This window comes from Pimephales promelas, chromosome 11 (genome assembly GCF_988280905.1).
Source record: "Pimephales promelas chromosome 11, fPimPro1.hap1.1, whole genome shotgun sequence".
In the NCBI taxonomy this organism is placed as follows: Eukaryota; Metazoa; Chordata; class Actinopteri; order Cypriniformes; family Leuciscidae; genus Pimephales; species Pimephales promelas.
The window spans coordinates 22,350,825-22,375,088 of record NC_142779.1 but is presented as its reverse complement, the minus strand read 5'-3'; the positions used below and the strand labels follow the sequence as shown (position 1 = coordinate 22,375,088).

Below are 24,264 nucleotides of genomic sequence, written 5' to 3'. Positions count from 1 at the left end.
TCTGGTGTGTGTGTGTGTGTGTGTGTGTTTGTGTGTGTGTTTATGTGGTGCCGGACTGGGCTAAAGCGAAGCGAACACCGTCAGTGCACTAGACAATGAGCGAGATATATTGTGTCCGAGAGAGACCGAGTGTGTCCGAGCATTTTATAGTTTGTTTATAAATAAAAACTTCAGCATTAGAATAATTTCGGTAGCCTATTGGTATCACCTGCAACGTTTTAATTAATTTAGTTATACAAAATAACCTGCAGGTTCTGGGAATTCGGGTTCTGGGAACACTTTTTTTTTTTTTTTTTAACTGTTCATCATTTTAAGTTTCACTACATAGAGTGTATGTATAATTTTTTTTTTAATTATTTATTCATTTTTGGTACATTTAAGCATAATTTATTTTTAGACTTATTTCTTGGCCAGTGGTCTGTGCACTATTAAATATTAAAAGTTCTATACTTAAACCTAAAATTATGATTTATTGTTGTACTATAGTAATGATAATATTTAAAACAATATATTGAATTTTATAGGTGTCTCTCACATTGTCCCACAGCAACATTACAATAGTGTAGATTAGTGTACAATGTGTAATTTATTCTATAGTGTCCATTTCATTAATTTAACATATTTATTTTATTTAAATTTAATATTGGCTGCATCCAAGTTATTTGGCATAGGCCTGTTTTACTTCCTTTCTTTTTTTAAATAACGTAATAGTTACTTTCCCTGGTAATTAGTTACTTTTATAATGATTTAATTCAGTTACTAACTCATTTACTATTTGTGAGAAGTAACTAACTATAACTAATTACTTTTTTTTTTTTAAAGGGACTCTGTGTAGGAAATACCCCCATCTAGTGGTTAAATAGTATTTTGCATTCAAACGAATTTTGCTCTCCAGCGCCTCGCTTTTTCAAGTGCGTATTGCATCTACGGTTGCCATTATGTACCAAAAATGATATGACAGGATGTCTTGTAGTAACACTTCATCGAGTTTTTCTCCGGGTGAATAGGTTTGTAACTTAAAAAAAAAACAGCAACTCATGTGTTAACTTATGTGTACAATTTATGTGTCTAGCTGTATAAATTAATTTTAATTCTCTGTACAATCTTATCCACATAGCAAAATCACAATTTTAGCTAATTGATCATTTATATATAAAAAAAGCTACAGAAAATCTTACAGAGAGCAATATTTTCTTCAATATTTTCTTACAATCATTATCTCTATATTCTTACTGAATTTATAGGTTATAAAGAATTAACTTACAAACCTTGTTTTTAGCACCTTCCTTCACAATAGCTGCGAGTAAAGTAGTCAATAGCTGCTATTCATCAAAGACCTTGTTTAACTTTTTTACCTATAAATGTTATACTGTCTATATAATAAAGTACACAACCAAGCAATGACAAAAAAATTAAGTCAGACTGTAACATTGACTAACCTGTCGAGGAGAAAGCAGGCAACTTCAGCGTCTCTTCTGAAATCTTTCTGCTGCATTAGCTATTTCCACGGTTGAAAACGCTATCCCGATATTTAAGGCCATTGCACACTGAGTACGAAATTTTTCATATGCGTATTTTCCTGTACGTCAGCCTAAAAATTCGTCACGCATAGAAACCTTGCACACCGAGTTTGTTGCGTATTTATTAAACCTTTGCGGGAAAAAACGCAAAAATACCAAATGGATTCGTCAAGCAGTGAGGATGATTTTTGCCCTCTCTCATATTGAAAAGAGAAGAAATAGAAAATATCCATCCAATCCTGAAATTGCGCCGAGAGGAAGGAGTTCATTATCAAGAAGTTGCGAATTTATCCTGAGCGATTCAAAATTTACCTCAGAATGTCAGCGGAACAGTTTGATGCTTTGCTAGCGATTCTGGAGCCACATATTAAAAACAAGACCACCAATTTCCGTGAACCAATCGATCCTGAACGGAGACTGGCAGTGTGTCTGGTATGGACCAGGTATGGACACACACAAACACACACACACCCGCGCGCGGCCCTGTGGAAGCGCTGGGCAGACAGAACAGCTAGGCTGTTATTGTGTATGTATTGTGTATATTGTGTGCCCAAATAATACATTAGTTATCGAATAGGCTGCTCAATCACACTTTATTCGATCCTAAATTTCAATCTGATTGAAAGGGGAGGTTTATTAATTTCATAATCCAATATAGAGAAGAGAACATAAACACTTGACCGAATTGAAAACCGAAACTGAAAGCACGGCGCATAATGTTCAATGATTTGAGGACGAGCTCCCCCGGCCCTGAATTGTCAAAAGACCTCTCAAAATGCTGGCTCTGGATGCGAAAAACGCAGAAAATCGAACCATATCCGATTAATTTTATGACGGAAAAATGAATGGCCTTGTTTTTTGCAATCCGGTCACGTTTCCTTTTTCGTTCAAGTCTGGCCTTTTTTTGCGAGGAGGATGCATTCTCCTGTGACTCGGCATATGTTCCGCAATTACAAATAATAGAGCAAAAGAGCAATCAGCAATCATAGGAGTGCAATGCAGCCGTTTAAACTTGCAGGGAATGCGCCTCTCAATGTGACGTGACGATGGCTCTGAGTCTGAATGAAAACGCGTTGTGGAAACGCGTTTGGCTGGTGGTACTTTTTGACCCTCTCTGCTATTATAGTTTTCAAGATGGCGGAACGGACATGGAAGCCTCCGTGAACCTACCCGTCCCATGTACATAAAGATAATAAATTCTTCATTTACGAGGATAAGTCAGATAATTTGCAGAGGTATTTGTACACCATTGAGGACATATTTATGAATAAAAATATTGATTTCAGATAATAAAATACCTAAAAATCTACACAGAGTCCCTTTAAGTAACATGCCCAACACTCCACACTACACTATTTGAAAATCACACTTCACACTACAAAATCACATTACACACTACAAGATATTCTGCCAAGACTATTTTGCCAGATTTAGCACTCACGTGATCTCACAGGGAAGCGGATGTGGCAACTTGCTTTATCAATACTTATTCTTTGCAGCAAGAAAAAAAATCAAAGAACGTCTTTTGAGGAGACATTCTAATGGCAATTGTGTTGACACATTTCCACCAGCCATTCCTCCATCACTGTTGTCCACCGGCCTTGTACGGCTGCTTGTTGGTTCGCTGTCGCCATTTCAAAAGTTCCATCACTTCTGCCTCCTTGTAGACTTGTTCATTCTTGGCTATTGTGGAAATACTGATGTAATCATAGTCGTAATCATCCTAATTTAAAATCTTAAATATCAAACATGTTTTATGCTATTGGGGCAGCCCCAGTGTGTCCGTGAGTAGATTGGGAGGTTTAAGATTTGATCTGCAAACACCTCACATTACCAGAAAATCTGGGCTGAAGATCAGAACCGACTGATGCCATGGACATGATTTTTTTTTTCTCAGATGCATAAATAGGCCTTAAACTTCTGTAGTGTGAGCCCAGTTTATGGGCATTTCATTCCAATATGCAAGAACAAGCCAGATCTCCTCTACTCCTCAAACGTGACCGTGGGACAGACACATACTCTGATAGGAACTGGTAGAAATTGGTTAACATATCTTTTATACTTTGGAGCCTGATTATGCAGTGCTTCGTAAACAAACATTAACAACTTGTATTGCATTCTGTATTTTACATTTAAAAATTGAAGAGGTATCGACACAGGTGTTATATAAACCCTTTCCTGGTATAAAGAGTCTTGCTGTTGCACATAATGAAGTCATGCAAACAAGGCTTCATTTATGCTTTAGTATAAAGCATGGCAATAATCCAGCCGTGTGAAAATAAAAGCACAACAGTCTCCAAATCCTCGGTTGAAAGAATAAGTTTTATGCTGCGTTCACGTGCTATGGAAAATAGGATATTTTCCACTTGTAAACTGGTATTTACCAGTGTGTTGCGTTCAAGTGCTTTTGTTGTCGTAATGTGGTAAAAAGATGGAGATCCAGACCTGTTATTTAGCTAAAACTATTTTAGATTGCTTAAGTCATCTGCAACAGCAAGAAAATGATTTATCAAAACTCAAAAGGTAAATAATATGCTGTATATTTTCTAGATCATGAATAGTATATATCTTTACCATTCACGACTCTCGCGGTGCTCTCCACCATTTTGAAAAGATCAAAGGTTATCTCATCTCGACAACTCGTCCATCAAAATATTCTACAAGTTGCCCAGTGGAAAATACCACCTGAGGGGGTGTTCATGTGCATTTTCCACGTCGGCTTTTGGTATTTACCATAATTACCATAGCACATGAACGCAGCATTAGTTTAAGTTAAGTTCTTAACTGAAAAAAAGCTTTCACAACTCTGTTTGTAATGACGTTCAAAACAGAGATCTGAATCAAAAAGTCAGATAAATACTGACAGGACAGGCATGTTTTTTTTTTGTTTTTTTTCTGAGGTGAGAAACTTTTTATTTTTATAATATGTTACGAAAATAACATTCGGAAATAATGACACTCACTAATAGCCTGACAAAAGCTCATCTGACCGCAGATACTGAATCAGGTTTTTCTCAGGCACTTTTAACTGCATCAAGAGTGAACAGCTTTCACGCACATCTTTCAAAATAAAAGTCTTGCATCAGGAAAACATTTAGAATGAAGTATTTTTGTTGTTGTTTTTACGACACTCCGTGACCCAAAATGGTTTGCGACGCACCGGTTAAAGGTATACTCCACTTTTTTGGGGGAAATAGGCTCATTTTACAACTCCCCCAGAGTTAAACAGTCAAGTTTTACCGTTTTCGAATGTATTCAGCCGATTTTCTGAATTTTAATATCAGTAAACATACAGTTTCTTTCTCATTGACTTCCATAGTATATTTTTTTCCTACTTCTTTGAAGTCAATGAGACCAGAAACTTTCTGGTTACTGATATTCTTCTAAATATCAGAAAATCGGCTGAATGGATTCAGAAGTGGTAAAACCCAAATGTTTAACTCTGGGGGAGTTGTTAAATGAGCCTATTTCCGAAAAAAGTCGAGTATTCCTTTAAGAAACCACGTGCTATACACTGAACTGAACTGTGCTGCTATGCTATCTTATATTTTACAGTACTACACCTTTATCTTACTTCTAATTACCTGCCATTTAGTAGATGCTTTTTATCTAAACCGACATGTGGTTCAATAATTGCACTCCCAGAGCAACCTGCAGTTAACTACCATGCTCTGAGGAAAGATGGTGACAGCGATGAAGGACGATTTTGTAACCAGGCAACCGAGTATTCCTCGTCCACCACTTGTAGTCCGACCTGCAGCCACTTTGTCTTGTCTACCGTCATCTCCAATTCCAACAAGCTCAGTCAGACAAAGTTTACTTGTTTACTTTCTCCCAGACTGCACCAGCAAAAACAGCTCCACATATTTAGTAGTCCCTTAAGGCCTGTCTGCCATATAGGAGGTATGTGATCTGCTGTGTTTGTGTGGGAAGAGAGTGAGAGCAAGGTGTATCTCCTGAGCAGCTGGTGCGAGTAATTTAATGAGCGTAATCGTGGGTACACGCACAAAGACAGAGTGGCAGCATAGATTACGTGGTAAATCTAAAGGATAATGAAGAATCCTGGGACTCGGCATAGGCCTGGTAATAAATTTGCGGCTTTAAGAACCCACAATTACCTCTGTCACAGGCTGCTGTTTTGCAGCAGAAAGGCCTGGGATGCATTTCTCTTCAACGCCATTAATGATTAAAGGCTTGTGGAATGGCTCATTAGGTTTTGTGTAAGTCAGATGCAACGCAAAGACAGTGGACAGCAACACTGTTGTAGCATTTGTAAAAGAGATCGCTACACAAACACACATCTTACATTTAATTGGACACACTGTGTTTCCAGCTGCTGGGGTGAGTATAAATGAGCACGAAATTTCACCAGCAGAGAAAGTCAATTGTACTGATATGCTTTAGAAACAAAGGTTTACAGACAAAAGTAAAAGTCTTTTGACTTCAGGCTGTGGAGGAAATTATAGAGTTAAAAAAAATAAATAAATAAGTAAACAGATTGAAAGTTTAGTCATGTCTTAAATGTGTCTAAGTAATTGTTGTTCTATGCAAGATATTCCACTTTTGAATTGTTCAATATGTATGTTTTATCCCACATTATCTGCATATGGATCGAGTATTGTCATCACATTATTATAGATGTACTGGTCCCACTTTATGTTAAGTGGATTAAGTACTATGTACTTACATTGAAATTAATAATTTGATATAATGGACTTGTGTTCATACATGTTTTTACATTGTACTTATATTTGAAAAATACCAGCATGTAATTACAGCTATAATTCATGTTATTACATTTGTAATTACACAGTTGACCCTTCCCTCACACCTTAACCTACCGTTAAACCTATCCTTACCCGTATCATACTTCAATAGAAGCAAAATTGTTTTACAATACAACATGAACACAATAATACGTTGTACTTCTTTTTCGATTTTTCGACATAGTACTTAAAGCCACAAAGTGGGACCGATTTACTTATCACAAAAATATCGTAGTTGCAGGTTAGGTTAGCTATAACTGTGTTAGAATGCTAAAAGTCCATAATTTTGTATTGTAAGATGTGAAACTTAGGAGACACATACCGTTCAAAATGTAGGGTTCAGTAAGATTTTTTTTTTATTGAATAAATTGATCAAACGTGACAGTAAAGACATTTGTAATATTACAGAAGATTGCTATTTCAAATAAATTCTGTTCTTTTTAACGTTCTGTTAAAATAAATAATATAAAATTTCCACAATAAAAGTGAATCAGAACAGCTTTAAAATTGATAATCATTTAAAAATCAGCATATTAAATTAATTTCTGAATGATAATGTGACATTAAAGATTGTACTGATCTTTGCCATCACAAGAATAAAATAAATTTTAAAACATATTAAAATATATATTTTTTTTGTTACAAGAATAATTTGCAATTTTAATGTTTACTGTATTTTTTATCAAATAAACATAAAAAAAATGTATTCTATGACTTATTCTATGTTTGTAATGTTGGGTAATTTTTGAGTGGATGTTTTTATTGCTTGCTATGGTCCGTGCACCAACATTGCATAACCACCCCTGAAAAAGGATGCAAGAGATTAGCATTGTACCTATACATCATCCTTGAATTTGATTGTTTGTAAAACCAAGTTCTTGTGTCTGAAAATGTTTGTTAGCCTATGTTTCTAAAACAGGAAATTCTATTTCATATCTTCTAAGGTTATTCTTCTGTCTCGTGGTGTTTCTTACTACAGCTGTGGACAGTTTTTACTGCTTGTGTAACCCTGGTTACGCTGGTGTGAGATGCGAGCAGGACATCAATGACTGTACTAGCAACATGTGTGAAAACAACTCGACTTGTGTGGACCTCCATCTGGTAAGGATAATTAATCTTCGACTAACTCAGTTTCCATATACAGCTCTTAATGAAAGAACAACAGCAGTTCTTAGAATAATACATATGGGAACTAGGTATAATAACCACTAAAGCGCCGTAACATCTGTTGTTAAATGATTATTGTTCTCTGTACAAAGCAATTAATAAAATTTAAATTGTTCCTAGGCCCACCTGAGAAATGACACATCTTCCATAGTACAAATAAAATGTTGGCCTATTGTAACCATGATGTTTTTTTTTTCTCCACACACTTCTGCAATTAATTATTTTTAATAATTCTATATTTTTATTTATTTGAAATATACCATAAATAAGTATGTTATGTGTTTTATTTTTTATAAGCATTTAAGTCGTTATTTGTTTTGCAAACTGAATTGTGATTTGGTCTTTTCTTTCTGGCATTTAGAGTGCTGTGTGCAACAACCTGAAAGTAAAATCTATATTGATTTTCTCCATAAGGGGAATGGATTTTTAATTATAACTTATAAACCTTGACATTTTTTTTGTAAAAATAATCATTTAACAGTTGAATTCCTGGTAGAAAAATGCCTCAGTTATGATTATAACCTTGGTTCCTAAAAAGGGAATGAGATGCTGTGTCGATTGATGCTGTGGGAATGCTCTGTGTGATTGCGTTGTGAAGCATGTGTGAAATCAGTCCAATGGTGTCTGTCCAATCAGTCAGGCCGGTGACATCACAAACCAGGAAACTATAAAGCATGCCCAAACAGTACAACCCTTGCTTCTAATAGGCTGAAGTAAGTCGCTGACAGGCACACAGGAAGTATAGTAGGGTGAAGCAGCATCTCGTTCCCTCTTTAGGGAACCACGGTTACAGTTGTAACCGAGGCATTCCCTTTGAACAGAACTTGTTCTGTGTCGATTGATGCTGAGTGATCGCTCCTCAAACCGTGCGAGAAACTTCTGTCATAAGCTTTTTGTGATGACAAGGAGCTCCTAACACACGACCTTGGGATAGAAACTAGGACTTAAGCATCGCCTCATGACCTTGATCGTGCAAAATGGGTTATGCCACCTGGTTTAAATCCCCTCGTTCTGAGCCACCACTGTAGGGGTCTCTTGTACAGCAAGCCAAAAGGTATCACGCTGGATGTTGCTGCCATCAAACCCAACAGGTTCTGAGTGACTGGCCTAACTTTATATTGTTTACACATGACAGGACTGATTCGATACATGCTGGAGATAGACTAACTTACATCGTAACCGAATCACATGTGCAAGGAGCTGGCTTTTGATCTTTGGGGCTGCTCCTGCGGGGACGGGGAGCGACGGGGAGACATTTTTGAAACACCACCGCCTGTTTGCAGGCCTCCTGAAACCTATCAATGATTGTGTTGACAGTGTCGCTGAATACGCCAGAAAAGGACAGCGGAGTGTCCATCAAAAAAAACTTTTATCTTTCTTTTTGATTGCAAAAGTGACGTTCAGTGGCCATAGAGTGACCATAGGCAAGGCAAGGCAAGGAAAGTTTATTTATATAGCACATTTCATACACAATGGTAGTTCAAAGTGCTTTACATAGATAAAATTAAAATAATCAAAAGAAATACGAATAATTAAAACAGTTTTGAATAAAAAATAAAATAGAGTAAAAACAGGCAGGCGAACAGTGGCACAGTGCTCATTCAGTAAATGCCAAACAGCTAAACAGATGTGTTTTGAGTCTGGATTTGAATGCGACTACTGTAGGAGCACACCTGATCTCCTCTGGAAGCTGGTTCCAGCTGAGGCTAATAATAGCTACAATCAGACTCTCAGACATGCTTATAGTGAACCCTTGGTATTTTTAGCAGATGTGATTCTAATAGTTAGTTAGTTAAATTTGTTTGGTCTGCGGTTGCAGTTGTAAAGTGCTTTACAAAGTGCTGTACAATCAGTAGCAAAAAACAAGCAACACATAATAACAGCATACAACTTACAGTACATACCAACACTAGCCCAACCTGTCAAAGGCTAAAGACAGGAAATAATTTTAACACTGGTTTTAAACACATTTAAAGAAGTGATCTCCCTTAGTCCAAGAGGCAGACTATTCCAAAGCCTTGGACCCGCAACAGCAAAAGCTTGATAACCTTTCAACTTTAAATGAGATAGAGGGACAGATGGCAAATAATGTGATATTTTTGTCTAATAAAGAAAAATAAACATGATGTGAATTTTGCCTTTTCTCTGTCAGTGAAGTCCATTGTGAAACGCATCCGAAAATGAACTGTAACTCAGTCAATACTTGTCACAGAGACACGAAAGATTTCTCTTTATGAAGCTGAAATTCTCTTATTTTAAATGATATAATTTATATAAAAATAATATTCCCAGTTTATGTAATCTGTATGAAAAGAGAGAGATGTGAGTCTTTTTCCTTTCCTTTTCTTTTTCCTTTCCTTTTTCCTTTCAGTTGAAATTGTTGATAGCGGTTCTGTAAAGTCCAGAGCCGTTTAGAAACATACAATCTAGGTTGTATGTGGTTATTAAGTTGTTGACTAGAAGTGATTTTTTTTTTAACTGAGAAAATGTTTAAAAGTGTTAAATTAAGAGTGTAACTTTTTGCCCCCACAGCAATCATAATTAGAGTTTCTATCATGTAATTGAACAGCAATAGAGAAAGATTAAGGCACACTGGGTTCCCGCTTGTTCTATAAACATTTAAGAAAGTTACTGTTGTCATAGCAGGGACCCGACACATATCACTGAGAGTTGGTATCAGTTGTTTTTGTTTCACCTCGAGCCGATGGAGGAGGATGGATAATAAAAATTATATAAAAGTGATAGGGCAAAGCATGGAGCAGTAAGCACGAGTACAGTAGCTGAGCAGGAATGATTTGGTCATCTCCATGGCCCTGAGAGAAAGATCAAGAGAAAGACAAGTTAGGACCACAAGGATGGCAATGCAAAGACTGTTTGTTTTTGTTTTTTCCAGAACTTGGCACTTCAGAACATCTTGTAATCCTCAGAAGAATTTCTGTGTTTTTGTTGATGCAGTAATCCTGTGTTTGTGTCTCTCTCATATTTACAACAACCTGACATGAGTGAATCAGTGGGCGACCCTAAAGAGGCAATGGTGTAGAAGTAGGCATTGATCATCTTCTGCTGAGGTGGTCTTACGCCGAGTTGCTTTCCGAGCTTGATTTAAATAAAAGCTGTTTTTGGACGAGGACGTTTTGAGTTCTGAAACTTGGAGTATATTTTATTGTGATTTCTCAATTCATGACCCCTTTAATTTAATTGTCATTCACATTGCTTTATGGTATTTTAGTTCTTTCCCTTATTAAAGAAACCGATGCACGGTCTTGTAACTTTGTATTGTTGTTCAATTTCAAATACATTTTAACTTTAAAAATTAAGTTTTTAATGGTTATTTCAGGGTATGTCTTTCAATAGGAACAATGAATGGAACGTCATTAATGTCCCTGGTCTTATTGTGAACAGTTCATCAGTACATATTATAAGAAAAAAAATGTGTTTTCATAATATTTCATTAGAGTACTTTCTCCACATGTAACACATTTTTTTCTTTTTTTTTTTTTTTTTTTTTGCTTAAAGACCCCCTCCGATGAAAAAAAAAAAAAAAATCTAGGTCTTTACATGTTCTTTTGTAATTTTCTGATGTTAGAGGACAAATCTTGAGGAAAAATAAGCTCAAAGTGTTATTTCAACGCATTCTCATCCTTTAGCGTCATATAGAACGCTATATGACAAAACGGCGCTATACTACGCACATGGCACCCATTATCATTATTATAACACGCACTGTGATGGGTAGGTTTAGGTGTGGGGTAGGGTAGGGTAGTCTCATATTATGCTAAAGGATTTATGATGACTTGGATTTGCGTGTTATATTAACGATAAAGGGTGCAATGTGTGTAGTATAGCACCGTTTTGCCATATAGCATTCTATGTGACTCTAAAGGATGAGAACGGGCTGGTTATTTCCGAGTATTTCTACATTCAAATGGCTGTGAATCAGTAGCAGACGCTAAAATGCCAGCTAAAATAGACTGGAGTTATGACGTAGTCACTCCACTGGGGTACATTTCATGCGAGATACCAGTGGTCAAGTGACAAAAGAACGACTCAAACCCGAAAACTCGAGAGATGAACTAATCATTTCTCTTTCCGGTACGGACAGCATAGTCGGCATAAAACGGCACAGGTTTTGTGATTTTAGCTAAAAAAAAAGGCATAATCATAATTTAAAGACCACTGGGAATGTTTAAAAATAGCTAAAAAATATGATCGGAGTGGGACTTCAATCTTTTTTTGCATAACATTATTAGTATAATTTAACATTATTAGTATATTTTTTCATTATTATTACAGACACTGTCATATCAGTCAGGACAAAAAGTCCAGAGTCTTCATTCTTTTAGTTGCAGTTTTGTTCTGTAGATTAAGCTTGTGTTACCTCACAATCTCTGAGAACAAAGAGAGGGGCAATGAGAGCAATCAGTGGCTCAGAAGCCTGTGTGACATGCAGTTGTTTGGCTCTGATCCCAAATCGGCTTTTCCTTCTCTTCAGCAAACCCACTCTAATACAGCCAGAAAGAGATATACCAGCCGTGCTCTCATTTCACACTCTTCTGCCCCTCCCCTGCCTTTCTCGTCTTATTTATCTCACAGACATTTTCTTCTTTTTCCTCCATTTTTATTCCAGGAGCTCTCTGAACAGAGCAGAAGGGCAAAAATAGTTTATCATTTATTCATGATGAATAATGCAACTCTGGGACAGGGTTTCTGAATGGAGAATGCAATTGGGCTATTCATGGCATCCCTCGAAACCTAGAGGTGGGCGGTTTGTAGGCTGAGGTCCCGTTGACAGAGATGCAGGCGGGGATATTAGCCCTTTTGCATGCTGGGTTAATTAATGATTTGAGTAGCTATTTTACATTGGGGATGAGATCATCTCAGAGATGCATAGAGAGTAACCTTGACAAAAGATAATCCAATGTCTTTGGCATTGAAAAACTGAAGAAAAAACAAAAAAAAAATTCACCTCGCTAGCATTAGCTACTGTATGTTTCCATCCACCTATTGTATGCAAATTTTGGGATATCACATAAAAAAAATGCTGTAATGGAATTGCCAAGATGCTCATAAATCCTAAAAATTCGAATATCCGATAAGAAGACATGCACATAAACTACGATGGAAACACGTCTAGCAAATAAATCCCTCAATATGCTACAAAAATATCACATGGATAACCGGACTAATCAGCGAAACAATTTTAGCGCAACCATCTCAAATGTTGGTTTGGTCATTCTCAAATGCCTGAGCCAAAGTTTGTCATCAAAATGGTTGAGTATAATTACCTCCCATAACTGTCTCGCACAATTGTGTTCCCAAGCACCAGGTGTCTGCCTCCGAACGCAAGATGAGTTTATTGTGTTTCGTCTGCACGCTCTCAGGTACAATTAATTTATGATGTACGAAAAAACAGATCCACAATGGCTTCCCCCGATTACAGCAGCTTAAATTTTTATTACAGACATTTTGTGGCTATTTCCCATAAAGTGACGATTTTGCTATCTTAGACGGATGGAATGGAAATTGTGCTTCATTCGCAAAATGTACAACTTTGCGTACAAGTTACCATTGCAGCAAGGCTTATGAAGTGACTGCAGTCATCATGACAGTCCATTCAAAGCCACGTCACACAGTTGAAAGTAAAGACAAATATTTGATCTTGCATACAAATGTAAAGGAAGCGATTTAAAAGAAATATGGAGCAATTGTCATCCGACATGTTTACGGCCTGCAATAAAGTTTTAGAATAGCATCAATGTGTTAATAGCCTCTATATGCTCAATGGTAGGGTCGCCGCATGAGTGCTTCAGAAGATTGTTCTACTGTCACAGGTATGAAATCACTGATTGGGAAACGGTTTAGCCACCATGTAATTGAGCTCTTTAAATTCTACATTTCCACTTGCTGATTATATAGCAGAGGGCGTGGGATGGGCAAAGAGGGTGGCTGACTGTAGAACGTCACATGGGAGTGCTCTACTTCCAAACAGTCAGTAAATTAGATTGACCTTTCTCTCTCTCTGTGAAAATGCAGATTCTGTCATGCTGGTTTGCCAACAGGAGTCTCCACCTGCCCGTTACGTGGAACTCTGGAAGGACACACATGATAGACAACAGAGCTAGGATACGCTTATCTGATGCAAATCATTTTGCTTTGAATATTTGTGAACTCGATAAATTGAATTCTTCGGCATGTGGAGAGCATTGGTTATGTGGGGACATCTTTCAAAGCAGTTCTGCAGCTTTTATAGTTCCACTATGGTGATCTATCTACTGTCTCTCTCTCTCTCTCTCTCTCTCTCTCTCTGTGCGCATGTGCGGGCGTTTGTTGAGCGGAGTGAGTGGTGTGGTGAGTGAGTGGTCTTTTTTTGTGCCCATTGTGGCTTTAAAAGATTTTCCCCCCTCTTACTTTTTTGTGTTTTTTGTTTGTTTTGTTTGTTTATTTGTTGTGAAGTGAGTGCCTGTCTTATCCAGTGTTTTGCACTGGGAAGCATGGCAACTCAAAGTGTACTTGATTCACTCACGCGGCGCCACGGTGTGAAGGTGGCTGCGGGGAGTGTGGAGGAGTGTAGTGTTGCGGTCGGTGATGTTGTTGGTCATGAATGTGTGTTAGCGGCGTCTAAGATGAATAACTCAATTGTACTGTTTTTGAATACAGTCGAGAAAGCGAATGAAGTTGTTGATAAGGGAATAAACATCCGTGGGTTATTTACTCCAGTACTACCTCTTTCTACTCCCGCTAAAAAGGTCACCATTTCAAATGTACATGCCTTTATTAAAGACGAGATGTTGATGAAGGAATTGTCACGCTTTGGCAAACTGATTGCTCCTATAAAAAAGATCGCTATAGGATGTAAATCGGGGTTGGTGAAACATGTAGTGTCGTTCAGGCGTTTCACGTTTATGATTCTGAACGGAAATAGAACTGATCTCGATGTAAACTTTAAATTTAAAGTGGATGATTTTGATTACACCGTTTTTGTAACTACTGACACGATGAGGTGTTTTGGTTGCGGAAAGTCTGGTCATTTGATCCGTGCGTGCCCGGAAAACAGCGCTCAGGGCAGTGAGCAGAATGATGCCGTACAAGGTAACGCGGCGCAGAATAAAGACGGAGAAGTCGCCAGTACTTCTAACGCACCGAATTCTAGTGGCCCAAAAGAAGTGCCTGTAGAAAAAAATGTTGAATCTGATCTAACAAGAGAAAGTATTGAAATTGATGAAAGAAATGCCGAAATTTCTGAAATTGTAAACTGTGAGAGTGTTGAAAGCAACAATGAAGAAGCTCTTGATAATACACAAATGAGCTTAAATCAGTTTTCTGATACTGAGTCACAAGTCGAGAGTGTATTTCAAAATGAGGACACTTTAATGGATATGGATCAGGTTGTTTTTAAAACACCTCTGAAGAGGAAGAAAAATGACAAGAGCATGGTGTTGAAACAGGCTAGAAAGAACCAAGAAGGGAATAAAGTGGATAATGAAAGCAGTGAGGGTGAGTGTTCTGACTCTAGTGGCTCCGTTTGTTCACAATCCAGTTGGTCATGTATTGAATATGGAGTGGATGAGATTAAGAAATTCTTGAAAGTGACCAAAAATATGAGAGGAGTGAAAGTTGAGGAATATTTTCCAGATCTCAGGAGACTTCTGGAAAATATTAGGAGTTTAATGAGTGAAGGAAGATTTACAGATAAAGAAGTATACCGTCTGAAAAAAATTGTCACAAAAATTCAACTCCAATTGAACAATGATGATGAAATGGTTTAGTATTTATGCCCTTACTGGATGTATTGCTCTCTGTGCTGTAGTTTCTCTTTCATTTTTAATTATGAACGACATTCGCATTGCATCTCTAAATGTGAATGGGGCTAGAGATTGCAGAAAGAGAGCGCAGATTTATGAAGTAGCAAATCAGAATAAAATTGATGTCCTGTTTTTACAGGAGACACATAGTGATGTGGAAATTGCTGTCGAGTGGGCTAAGGAATGGGGTGGTCTTCTTTTTCTGAGCCACAATACTTCACTCAGTGGAGGAGTTGCAGTTTTGTTTAATAAAAATTTTGCTCCCTCATCTTGTTCAGTAGAGGAGATTGTAAAAGGTAGATTGTTAAAGATAAAAGCTCATTTTGAAGATCATGTTTTTGTTTTTATTTGTGTATATGCACCAACCTCACAGATAGGAAGAATGTTGTTTTTAGATCAATTGAATACAGTAATAGAACAATGTGACAATGAAGTTTTTTTGGTTGTGGGAGGAGACTTTAATTGTGTCGAGAGAAATATAGATAGGAATCATGTAGAACCACATATGGCTTCACGCCGAAAACTGATAGAAATGATAGAAGAGAATGAGCTTGGTGATGTATGGAGAAATTTTAATCGTGATGTTAAACAATACACATGGACGCATGCGCGTGAAAATGTGTTGTCAATGGCACGATTGGACAGGTTTTATGTCTTCAAGCATCATCTTAGTTTTTTTGTAAATAGCTCAATTCTTCCTGTAGGTTTCTCTGATCACAGTTTGGTTGTGTGTAGAATGATTGTTAGGTCTGTTAAATTAAGTAGTTCTTATTGGCATTTTAATGTGACTTTGCTGTCAGATTTACAGTTTAAAGATGTTTTTAGGTTTTATTGGGAGTCTTTTAAAGAACAAAAAGATCAATTTTCCTCTTTACAGGAATGGTGGGATATTGGGAAAGTAAACATTAAGCAACTATGTCAACAATATACTCTAAATGTCACAAGATTTTTAACTCGGTCTATAAAGAAGTTGGAAGAAGAAATTAAAGAAATTGAAGTTTTAATCCAAGAAACAGGAAATCAAGACCATTTAGATTCTCTTTTTATGAAAAAATCTGCATTGTCTGAATTCTATAAAAGAAAGGCACAAGGGGCATTGGTCAGATCACGCTTCCAGGACGTAGAGCAGATGGATGTTCCATCAAAGTTTTTTTTCGGATTGGAAAAAAAGAACGGTCAAAGACGTTATATTCAGAATTTAAGGTCTGAAGCTGGGGTTCTGTTATCAGACCCAGTCGAAATGAGAGAAAGAGCTGTTACATTTTATACAAATCTTTATAGTTCTGATATTAGGAAAGATCAAGATGTTGATGGTTGCTTTTTTGAAGATCTGCCAAAATTGTCAGAAAGTGCCAATGAAAAACTTGGTGAACGTATAACTTTAAATGAACTGTATGAAGCTCTCCAGAGTACGCAAAATGGGAAAGTTCCAGGGATAGATGGGATTCCTTTTGAATTCTATAAAGCATACTGGGACATTATAGGAGAAGACTTGCTTGCAGTTCTCAGTGATAGTTTGCTCTGTGGTTTTTTACCACGTAGTAGTCGGAGAGCAGTTCTTACACTCCTCCCAAAGAAAGGAGATTTGAGTGATATTAAAAATTGGAGACCAGTGTCTTTACTGTGCTCTGACTATAAAATTCTGTCTAAAGTATTGGCGATTAGATTAGGGAAAGTTTTAGATGATATAATTAGTCCTGACCAATCCTATTGTGTGCCTGGAAGATCTATATTTGATAACATTTTTTTAATCCGAGATTTGATGGATCTTTCAAAGATTTGTGGTGTGAATTTTGGCTTGATTTCCATTGATCAGGAAAAGGCATTTGACCGCGTAGAGCATGATTATTTATGGAAGACTCTAGATGCCTTTGGTTTTAATTTGGTTTTTAAAGATTATATTAAAGTATTATATAATGACATTGAGAGTATGTTGAAATTTAATGGTGGCTTGTGTTTTCCTTTTAAAGTTCAGCGTGGAGTGAGGCAAGGATGTTCATTATCAGGCATGCTCTATACATTAGCAATAGAACCACTTTTGCAAAGATTGAGAAGGGTTTTAAATGGCCTCACGTTAATGAATTGTGAAAGTTCTTTTGTTTTATCAGCTTATGCTGATGATGTTGTTGTAATTGTAAAAGAACAAAATGATGTAAACCTTTTAATGGAAACTTTGGATGAGTTTGAAATGGTGTCAGCTGCAAAAGTGAATTGGTCAAAGAGTGAGGCTGTTTTGGTGGGAGAGCGGATAACAGTGCCCCCCAAACTCCCTGGTGGTCTGACATGGAAGAAAGATGGGATAAAGTATTTGGGAGTTTATTTGGGGGATGAGTCTTTTCAATTAAAAAATTGGGAAGGGATGATTGAGAAAATAAAGGGCCGCTTGGACAAATGGAAGTGGATTAAGAAAATATTGTCCTATAGGGGTCGAACCCTCATTATTAATAACCTTGTTGCTTCATCTCTTTGGCATCGACTGATTTGTGTTGACCCACCACTACTTTTTCTTGCTAAGATACAATCGATGTTGATAGACTTCTTCTGGGATAAGATGCACTGGGTGATTCATAACATCTTGTACTTGCCAAAGGAAGAAGGTGGTCAAGGGCTTGTGCACCTACAAAGTCGGACAGCAGCATTTCGTGCACAGTTCATACAACGTTTCCTGACAGGCCCAGAGTCTGTAAGTTGGAGACCAGTGGCAAGTGCTATCTTAAAAACTGCTGCAGGGCTAACTCTGGACAAATCTTTATTTTTATTGGATCCAAAAACTTTAAATGTGGAGAAATTCCCAGTTTTTTATCGAAATCTTTTTAAAGTATGGAGTCTTTTCAAACTCCAAAGGATAAACAATCCCACATCATTGTATTGGCTTTTGGAAGAGCCTTTGCTTTATGGCGCAAGACTGGACATTACTAATGCATCAGTGTCACTGACAGAAGCCTTTGTAAAGGCTAAATTGGTGACTCTTCGTCAGTTGATGAGTCTGGCAGGACCAGATTTTATTGAAGTGGATGCAGTGGCAACACAACTGGGGATTAGATCCACTCGAGTGGTTGAAAAACTATTAAGAAAGATACAGACTATCCTTACAGTGGAAGAGACTGAGCTACTCAAGAAACATTGTGAGGGAGAAATTACTCCTGATGATAAAGACTGTTTTCCAAGTTTGATGGTTTCGCCTAATTTAGAGGAGCAAGGTGGAATTTTCCTGGAATCTGAAAAAGCAGTGGTTTTGGACTTTGAAGATGTGAATGGTAAAAGATTGTACAAGTCATGTGTGAAATGTTTTAATAAAAAAGCATTAAATGAGAAAAATGATACACCTTGGCGAATTGTGTTAGGTTTGGATGAAGTTTTTAAGCCAAATTGGAGAACTTTTTACAAGCCACCATTAAATAAGAAAATTGGAGATTTGCAGTGGAGGGTTTTACATTGTATTATCGCTGTAAATGCCTTTATATCTGTGTTGAATCCTGAGGTAGGCCATGAATGCCCATTTTGCCCACAAAGGGAGACTGTTTTTCATGTTTTTATGAGTTGTCATAGACTTAAACCTTTATTTGTTTTTTTACAAAAATTGTTTAAGTCTTTTAATGAAGAATTTTCCATGTAAGCTTTTATCTTTGGGGTAAAATATACAAAGAGAAGAAAGAGAGAGTGTCAGTTGTTGAATTTTGTTTTGGGCAAAAGTAAAATGGCAATATATATGAGTCGGAAAGAAAAAATTGAAAAAAATCAAGATTTTGATCTGGTGTCTATGTTTGGTGCCATGGTGAAGTCAAGAATTTTGATTGATTTTAGGTTTTATAAAGCTACTTCATGTCTTGCCATGTTTGAGGATGTTTGGTGTTATGGAGAGGCTTTGTGCTCTGTGGTAGATGACAATCTTTGTTTTATTCAATTTATGTAATTTATTTTTAAGTAGGTTGTTTTTAATGTTTTGAAGAAAAAAAAAGGAAATTTGTAATAAAGGTGTTTTCAAATTCAATTCTCTCTCTCTCTCTCTCTCTCTCTCTCTCTCTCTCTCTCTCTCTCTCTCTCCATCCATCCATCCATCCATCCATCCATCCATCCATCCATCCATCCATCCATCCATCCATCCATCCATCCATCCATCCATCCATCCATCCATCCATCCATCCATCCATCCATCCATCCATCCATCCATCCATCCATCCATCCATCCATCCATCCATCCATCCATCCATCCATCCATCCATCCATCCATCCATCCATCCATCCATCCATCCATCCATCCATCCATCCATCCATCCATCCATCCATCCATCCATCCATCCATCCATCCATCCATCCATCCATCCATCCATCCATCCATCCATCCATCCATCCATCCATCCATCCATCCATCCATCCATCCATCCATCCATCCATCCATCCATCCATCCATCCATCCATCCATCCATCCATCCATCCATCCATCCATCCATCCATCCATCCTTCCTTCCTTCCTTCCTTCCTTCCTTCCTTCCTTCCTTCCTTCCTTCCTTCCTTCCTTCCTTCCTTCCTTCCTTCCTTCCTTCCTTCCTTCCTTCCTTCCTTCCTTCCTTCCTTCCTTCCTTCCTTCCTTCCTTCCTTCCTTCCTTCCTTCCTTCCTTCCTTCCTTCCTTCCTTCCTTCCTTCCTTCCTTCCTTCCTTCCTTCCTTCCTTCCTTCCTTCCTTCCTTCCTTCCTTCCTTCCTTCCTTCCTTCCTTCCTTCCTTCCTTCCTTCCTTCCTTCCTTCCTTCCTTCCTTCCTTCCTTCCTTCCTTCCTTCCTTCCTTCCTTCCTTCCTTCCTTCCTTCCTTCCTTCCTTCCTTCCTTCCTTCCTTCCTTCCTTCCTTCCTTCCTTCCTTCCTTCCTTCCTTCCTTCCTTCCTTCCTTCCTTCCTTCCTTCCTTCCTTCCTTCCTTCCTTCCTTCCTTCCTTCCTTCCTTCCTTCCTTCCTTCCTTCCTTCCTTCCTTCCTTCCTTCCTTCCTTCCTTCCTTCCTTCCTTCCTTCCTTCCTTCCTTCCTTCCTTCCTTCCTTCCTAATATAAGAGCATTAAAGACTTCTTTCAAAAACACACAAACATTTAAGGAATGCTTTTCTGAATAGTTCCTTTCATGCAGTGTGTAATATTGCTGTCTGTAAATGTAAACAATCTGCAAAGTCGTAAAGCCGAAAGTGCATGATAAATAAAGTTATTGACTCTCAAATGAACATGCGCTGTTATTGATACAGTTAATGATACAGTTCACAAATGTGCACTGCAATAAACTAGAAATATACACATCAGTTTGTTTATGGACAAACAGTTGTTAATGACTGATGGGGAGAAATTACATCTGCAACATCTTATATTGTATGTCAAAATGAGTAGCATATCACTAAGAAATATCCTGCTCAAGTCGTCATTGTGATTGAGGTTGTCATTGTGACTCGATCGCGCTCAGATTGATATGTTAAAATTGATGCCAAAATGTAGTAATGTGCAATGTTCATTATGAGAAAATTAAAGTCATAATTTTTTTTTTTTTTTTACCTTTGATGCATGTAAACCTGTTGTGGGAGGCCGACAAAACAAAATTAGGAACCTTTAAGATAGCATAATAGGGGCACTTAAAAAAATCTCACTACCCCACTTTTGAATGGTATTGTGTTTACATATAGAATTATTATTTCCAGTTATTTCATTGTTTATTATTCCATTGTTCGTTTTTACAACCACAATTTAGTTTATGACCACCCCATCCCTTTTGCTGCCCTTGCCTGTAAGACCCCTTACCACACTCTTTGCATTTGATGAGATACAAAGCTGTGATGCACTCGTTAGTGGGCGACAGGTTTTCTGTTGTTTCCAATATAGTTTTTCAACTGATTCATCCTTCAATAATAAAAACAGCTTTTTGCAAAGATTTCATTGTATAGTGCAATGAACTCTTAGAATAATATAGATAGATCTCAGTTAAAGGTAAATTTGATTCCTGTAACGTACAAAGAGTCTAATCAGTTTGGTAATTTATCCCAATTATTAATTTAGCAGAAACTTTTATCCACTTTACATTTTATCAGTACACATGATCCCTGGCAATCAAATCGATGGTCATGGCATCACTGGAGCTATAGAAAAAAAGGATCTTGAGACATTAGATCATTCCTCACTCTTTTCACTTCACAACCTCATCACAACACTTTTATATCCCCGTAGCACCTTTTTTTCCCCGGAACTTGTCTTTGTTGAAAGTGCTGTTGCAACATTCCCCTTGAGCATAATGGTTTTGTGAAGTGTGTGTAATGGCCCAGTGTCCTCTGTGTTCTCTTAAGACATAACAAATCACTCCATTTGTACACCACAATCTTGGTCTCCTCTGCTCATCTATTTGCTGTTTTCACTCCATCTTTTTTAAATTGTCAAATTCACTGATGCAGCATCTTCCTTAACCCTTGAACATTGACAATCCAATTTTCTCCTACATTTTTCACATATTGTGGACATTCAGAGGAGTTGCTCAATTAAGATGTATTCACTCATATGAAATGCACAATTTGGTTAGCTGTTGTTTAGTTATGGTGATAGTTTTAGTGTAAATTAGTTTCATTTTAAATAAGATAGATTCTATGATAGCAAGTTGCAATAAAACATGATTGAAATTTGCACTTTTCCATAATACATAAGGATGATTTATGTGCATTTTTTTTTTTCCAAATTGTTGTTCGAATGAGTTGTAAATGTGCCATCATAATTATTTTCAGAAATGGTTTTGTAGTTCAGTTATGTTTTCTGTGTTCCCATGAAAAATGGAATATGGTTCTACCTTTTGACTTATTGCCAACAACTGCAGCAAATTTTGTCATGTTCAGTAGTAGTTTTAGATAACATGCGTAATTAAGTGACTATATTCATAAAACATCTGTTCATCATTTTATTCTTCCAATTACTCATTGTTATTTTGTAATATTTAACAGGTGGTTCTTGGAATTCCAATTAACTCGATAGTTTTATTTTTCATATGATCTGTTTGCAGTTACCCATGTTCAGTGTTTCATTTTAACAGCCCATTTGACTTTTTGTAAACATCAAGGGCCAATTTACTAGACATGGCAAACTAACTTGAGAGCGCAATTTTGACGACGCTCAAATATTGAGAGCGCAATATTGACGACGCTCAAATTATAGAGCACAGATAGAGCTGGATAATTTCCAAACTGACCAATGCAATCTTCTAAGATCAGTACAATTTAGCTTTTGGTTTAATGCTGCGTTCCAGGCAGGTTTTTGAGCACGTAAATCCCAACCATCACGACTCAGTCACGCCAAACTACAGTACCTGAGCGCAAGGAATTGTGTTAGCTAGATATAAACAAACCAGCATGGTGGGGCTGCATCCGTATGGGCTGCCATTGTTGTTTTGTATGGTTTCGTGGGCTAAGTGACTTCAGAGCTCGTAACTGGGAGTACATCGATCTAGTACGAGTTCACGGGTGGGAAGTCAAGGGGTTTGACTGCAGTTACAGTGCACTTTCCCGGGTATAAGGTAGGAAAAAGGTTGCCTGGAATGCGGCATTAGGCATCCATTATAGCGCAAATACCAATAAATTGACTTGCACATGAAAACTTTAGTAAATCATCTTCCATGATTAATTTAAATACTTTCCCCCATTCATTTTCCGTCTGAAAGGGAAACTTCTACAAATATGCAATGAGGTCAGCCACAAAATAACTGTCCGCGCCGTTTCAGCACTAATTTTTCACTGTGTGTCTGTAGTAAATCCTGACAGTATTTATTTATTTATTTATTTATTTTTTTATTTTTTTTGCCCTGGCACAAGCTGTTAGTAAATCTGGCCATAATGTATTTAATCAAAAATATTGCTTGTCATCAGCCCTAATTTTCTGTAAATGACAGTATTTTTTTTCAGTGCAGTACTACATCATGTAATGTTATAGTGCTGCCACTTAAGATATGAGAGATTTGACTGTTTATTTTATTTAATTTTTTTGTAGTGTTTCAGAGCAGCAATTTATCTCCACTATTACTCATCGCACATTAGACGTGAGACGTGTCTAACCAACTCATTCTGTCGCAATGATCTCATTCCAAATATAAGTTTTCTTGTCCATATTCATGCAGAGACAGGAGCAAGCTTTCGAAATCCCTCTCACTGATTGCGGTTTACTTCTTGGCAGTGTTTATGTGGTTATTTATTTACTTCTGTTAAAAGAAAAATACCCAGCATAACCCTGGGTTTCTTGGGAGAGCCACGATCCCAGCTGATGATTTAGCAGCCTACATAAGATTATACTATCCTTAGCCTGGGGTGAAAAACAGAAGTCTTCTGGAGGCATCTGATCTATCACACTATGTCTGCATAGCTTCTTCTGTCTTATGAATAAGGCCCGCGGTGCTCAAATTACATTAGGCAGAGCTTAACACTGTGTCTGCGTCTGGATGAAGCACAGATTAGCATGCACTCCAGGATCAACCCTCAGGGCAGTCATGATGAAGAACTTTAACCGTGCCTTGACGGTGCAAACCTGCATTTGTTTCCATTGCATGGGATAAAACCGAACAAACCTTTGCCATGCAAAATAACAAACAAAGCAGCCGCAGTGATTAATTTTCATAATGAAAATTTTTATGGTAAAGTGGACGGGAGAGACATTCGTAAACTTACCGAGATGGAAAGGACAGCATGGCTAAAGAAAAAAAAATGCATTTATATTTGTATCTTCTGCTTGAGCACTAAGTAGGGAGCATGCATTCATCCACTTCAAGTGCGGTTTATTTCAGAGCATGGGGTGTAATTCTGAATATTTCTCTTTGAAATGTGTGGTTCATGCAGATTTCTTTAGTAATTTATGCCAAAATTAATAGTCTGCATGCCTTTAAATACATGCCTGAATATCTGATGCACAGTAGTGGGTGGTTGAGAGAGTGGATTTGCATAGCAATGGTTGCTTTTCTGTAAAGATAACAACTTTTGGAGTTAATGGTAGGTGGTTTGAGAGTTGAAGCTGCCCACAGAT

The 24,264-nt window shown here is 37.4% G+C and overlaps 1 protein-coding gene across 1 annotated transcript in view; it reads left to right on the top strand.

Annotated features, from left to right (window-relative positions):
- eys (EGF-like photoreceptor maintenance factor) overlaps nt 1-24,264 on the top strand; it is a 302,080-nt gene that overhangs the window by 98,230 nt on the left and 179,586 nt on the right. The window contains exon 18 of the mRNA XM_039651858.2: nt 7,266-7,387. Within this exon, the coding sequence (XP_039507792.2) occupies nt 7,266-7,387 (122 nt within the window). The remainder of the gene's footprint in view (nt 1-7,265; nt 7,388-24,264) is intronic.